Source organism: Musca vetustissima, unplaced genomic scaffold, assembly GCF_032173495.1.
Source record: "Musca vetustissima isolate MV318-11 ecotype Yass unplaced genomic scaffold, APGP_CSIRO_Mvet_v1 utg323711, whole genome shotgun sequence".
Lineage (NCBI taxonomy): Eukaryota > Metazoa > Arthropoda > Insecta > Diptera > Muscidae > Musca > Musca vetustissima.
The window spans coordinates 1-4,574 of NW_026880497.1; the positions used below are offsets into that span (position 1 = coordinate 1).

The 4,574-nt window shown below is 36.2% G+C and overlaps 2 protein-coding genes across 2 annotated transcripts; one reads left to right on the plus strand and one right to left on the minus strand.

Moving 5' to 3' along the window:
- Positions 1-2,266: 2,266 nt before the first annotated feature.
- LOC133326172 (cuticle protein 16.5-like) lies at positions 2,267-2,649 on the minus strand. The gene has a single exon (XM_061534850.1). It carries the CDS (start codon positions 2,633-2,635, stop codon positions 2,267-2,269), a length of 369 nt encoding a protein of 122 aa, XP_061390834.1. The 5' UTR covers positions 2,636-2,649.
- A 472-nt stretch (positions 2,650-3,121) lies between these two features.
- On the plus strand, positions 3,122-3,503 carry LOC133326171 (cuticle protein 70, isoforms A and B-like). Its single transcript, XM_061534849.1, has one exon. It carries the CDS (start codon positions 3,132-3,134, stop codon positions 3,501-3,503), a length of 372 nt encoding a protein of 123 aa, XP_061390833.1. The 5' UTR covers positions 3,122-3,131.
- The last annotated feature ends 1,071 nt before the right edge of the window (positions 3,504-4,574 follow it).

The following is a 4,574-nucleotide window of genomic DNA, read 5'->3' on the forward strand; positions in this document are numbered from 1 at the left end:
TATCATAGTATAGTATATCTTTTTTCCAAAAATTATTAATATCTACTCAAGTTGCAGGTTAGCCTCTATATAACGATACCCTATATTATTCGGTATTTTTGGAATTTTGTACATATTTTTCTTTAAATATTTCTTTAAGGGAACACCCCCACCCCATTCACGATTTTATATTTTCAAGTTTTTCAATGGGCTGGTAAATTAATACCAATGCATGTTAAGGTTTGTAACTTCATTTTTTTTAATCGTTCGTTCCCATGCCACTCTTACCCGCCCCTCACACATATATATTTGAAGATTTAAAAGATAAGAAAAATAATTTACTAAATATAGTTGTTGTTTTGTTGGTTAAATAAAAGTCCTTATTTTTGACGGCGACCATGACAACTCCTTACAGGAACATCGGAATCCGAAAATTCCAACGGTGTTAGAAAGAGTTCATGTGTGGTTCTCGTATGAACTAGGATTATTAACATCACTCAAAAATTAACAAGATGGCGGACCTTTAATTTTTTTTTTGAAATTCGCCATTTTTTACGGCAATCTAGTTAACCAGTTAACAAATAAGGAAGACCTTCACCGATTGGCTTTATCCTAGTTCATACGATAGCTACACTTGGAACAGATTGGGTTATTAGTTTTTGAGTTATCGTGCCCGCCATTCGTAAACACACATTTTCGGGAAAAATGAGTTTAAAAATGAGTTGCCATCACTTGATGCTGACACAATACATCGGCTATATCTTCAAGAGTTCTTGAGATGTTCACTTGAAATTTTGTAAGGAATTCTTGAATTAGAGTAGATTCGAACTAAATTGAAGAACATTTTGACAACGAGAATGGGGGGTCCCCTTAAATACCAAAATAGCACCTCCTAGAGGAAAAATACTTTTACCATTAGTGTAAGATATTTTCTATTATTCAGTATTTTTATACCCTACACAACTATGTTGTCAGGGTATTATAGCTTTGTGCAGCTCCAAAAGTTTGTAACGCCGCGAAATATTGATCCTAGACCCACCTTTAAGTATACCGATCGTCATATCTTAACTAGCTGAGTCGATCTAGACATGTGTGTCCGTCCGTCTGTCCATTATAATTTGTAAACACGATAGAGGCCACAGTTATGGACCAATCTTCACGAATTTTGCATGTAGAATGGGTTCTGGCCAATGAAGACCCCTATTGTTTTTGGAAAAGATCGGTTAATGTTTAGGGGATGAAATGGACCAAAAACTTTATTTTTGTCAGTTTTTATTGTCACTCCTGAGGCCGCAATTATGGCCCAAACACCGCGAATTTTTGCATGGAGAAGGGGACGGGCCAAAGAATAAGTATGTCTGTTTTGATAAAGATCGGTCAATATTTAGCGGGTCAAATGAACCCTGACTTTTGTGTGAAAAATGACAAAATTTGTATTCTATGGCGTATATATTTGCCCCTGAAGGACCAAGACCCGAGAAGTTTATAGTGTGTTCAAGAGGAGTGGTTGACCTTTAAATTGATACCAATTATATGGTCGTATGTACTCAGATGTGGGAGTAACACTTAAATATTTACAGGTGCTTACGTATTCAGACATTATTTAGTAAACAATACCACACTAGAGGGCGGAAATATAGCGCTGATCGCTTTGAAAATTGTGATGAAGTGATGATCCGATGAAGAGGACCCGAAAACTTAATTTTTTGTGTTTTTCTAGTCGATCTATAGGCTCCAATGGAAATAAGAACATCACAACACAAGGGAAGGAAATCTGAACAAGTAATTAGAAGAGCTGTATTGAACATTAGTAATAATTGTCGGCCTCTAGTTGGTCCAGATAGTTCAAATATCGCGAAATATTGCCCAAGCTCAGAATACAGAACCACATAAAGTTAGATTTACATGGAAGTAGTGTAGGCTATCATATGATCGGCCCCGTCCGACTATACTGCTCCGCTTACTGGTTAATAATATATTTTATCAATTTTAATTTGGATCACCTCCATATAAATATAGCTTCCAAATATTAGTATAGTATGATTTCATATACGTATAATCTGTACCAAATATACTTAATAATATCACCTGTTTCATGTACACAAAGTTTAGCTTTTTTGTGTATTAAACTTTTTATTTTCAGTGAATACAAATCCGCACAAAAACACTCTTGGTGAGGCAGCGTTCTAGGTTGTGTCCCCCTCCAAAGGAAATAAACTTAACATATTTTTTTTAATTTAATAATTTATTTGGTTGTGGCATTTATTGGTATGATAACAGCAAGTTTTTAAAACAAAACTGGGGCAGCGCCATAAGTCAAGGGAGCAGAGTAAGCAAAGGGAGCAGCATAGGTGGCAGCGTATTTGGCAACGACGGGAGCAGTGTAGGCAGCAGCAACCGGAGCAGCGAAAGTCTTGGCAACAATTGGAGCAGCAACAGTTTTGGCTACAATAGGAGCGGCAACGGGAGCAACAACTGGAGCAGTGGCAATACCATTGTAGTTACGGGCAACATATTGGCTACTGGTGGCGGTGACAAATGGAGCTGGGGCAGCAGCAACAACAGCAGGTGCGGTGTAGGCCAATGGGGTAACAAAACCAGGCTTGGCAGCAGCGCAGGCAATGATGGCGAAAAGGACAACGACAAATTTGAACATTTTGATTTTCTAGAGTTTGGTGATGATTTTACTCGGACAGATGAATAACTTCTGATACTGAAACGCAAATTTACTAAACAATTTATATCCACCAAACGCGATCTAGTTATACACATCAATGATAAAAAATTGTTGTGTATGTTTGTACACATGGCTAACTATTTGTTTGGGCATCAAACAACCACATGCTAATTTTTTTGATATTACCGAAAAACATAAACAAACATTTCAATAGTTTAATTTATTATTCGGAATACATGAATGCCATTATGCGTTTGTATGTGAGTTGACCGAATTAATTAAAATAAGTTTTGAATATAAATGAAATGCACAATAAAACAGTTAGCCATGTGTACACACATCCACAATTATTAATTAATAATGCGAATAACCAGATAACGTTTGGGGGATATAAATAGGTTACTTAATTTAGTTTCAGTATCAGAAGTTCTTCACTTATTCGATTAAAAAGTTAATCCTAATCAACAAAATCAAAATGTTCAAATTTGTCATTGTCCTTTTCGCCATTATTGCCTGCGCTGCTGCTAAGCCTGGTTTGGTTACACACTTGGCCTACACCGCACCCGCTGCCGTGGTTGCTGCTGCCCCAGCTCCATTTGTTACCGCAACCAGTAGCCAATATGTTGCCCGTAACTACAATGGTATTGCCACTGCTCCAGTTGTTGCCCCCGTTGCTACCCCTGTTGTTGCCAAAACTGTTGCTGCTCCCATTGTTGCCAAGACTTTCGCCGCACCAGTTGCTGCTGCCTACACTGCCCCCGTTGTTGCCAACTACGCTACCACCTATTCTGCTCCCTTCGCTTACTCTGCTCCATTGACTTATGGCGCTGCCCCAGTTTTGTTTTAAACACTTGCAGTTAACACACAAATAAATGCCATAACCAAATAAATTATTAAATTAAAAGACTAAGTTTATGTTGTATTGTCTATGGGGAGGGGAACACATTCAAGAATGTTTACTTCAACAAGAGATAGCCGATATATCCTATGAAAAATGTGGACATACAAAAATCAAATAATACTACAATGAAGTACGGTTATAACGAACTAGTAGGGACCAAACAAATTTGTTCGTTATAGAAGAAGTTCGTTATATCCAAAGTAAGGCAGACCATAGGATTAGATTAAATAATACGGTATTTTTCGGTTAATTGACCCTACGGTTAATTGGTTTCCACGCTTAATTGAACCACATGATGGGGCAACAAATATTTCATAGGAATGTACATGTAAATTTTCTCTAATAACACAGTGACACATTTTTCAACTTTAAAATCTTGAACCAATCGAGACCCCAAAATCTTGAAGCTTGTGATGATGGAAGAAAATCCCTAGCTGGGTTTTGCATTATTAGCTAAGGTTTTCTTTTAAATTAATTTTTAAAATATTCGACTGGAGGTGGATTTTAACACAATTTTCGAATAATACGTACTTATTATTGAGTCTATATCTCGTGAACTATTCGAAATATTGCTTTTCTCTCTTAAGCAATATTCTTCCTCTTAATTAGATCTAAAATTTTTTCTTGAGATAAAATCAATAAAACATCACCATCATACTGAAAATAGCACAACTGCAAAAAAATTAAAATTTCGACATACTTTTTCCATGTTTTTTCACACTTATTTCAGAAACTGCTACTGACTCGACCAAACAATATATGACAAGAAGATAGCCAATAGCAAATCAAACAACTCTTCTTAAAACCCCGATTTCATTGGTTGACTCATTCACATAGTTATAGGCTCACAAATTCATCAAAATGAACCAAAGAAATTCACTCCCAATTGTATGTTTTTAGAAATAAAAATTGCTATGCTTTTTCAATAAATAGGTACCAAATTAAAGTAAAAATTAAAATGTTTGGGCCCTTTAGTTTTTTTCGAAGACATGTCGCAGCGATATATGCACAGGGTAA

What these genes read in the sequence shown, in the direction of transcription:
- LOC133326172 (XM_061534850.1), bottom strand. Translation starts at nt 2,635, where the DNA reads ATGTTCAAATTTGTCGTTGTCCTTTTCGCCATCATTGCCTGCGCTGCT.
- LOC133326171 (XM_061534849.1), top strand. Translation starts at nt 3,132, where the DNA reads ATGTTCAAATTTGTCATTGTCCTTTTCGCCATTATTGCCTGCGCTGCT.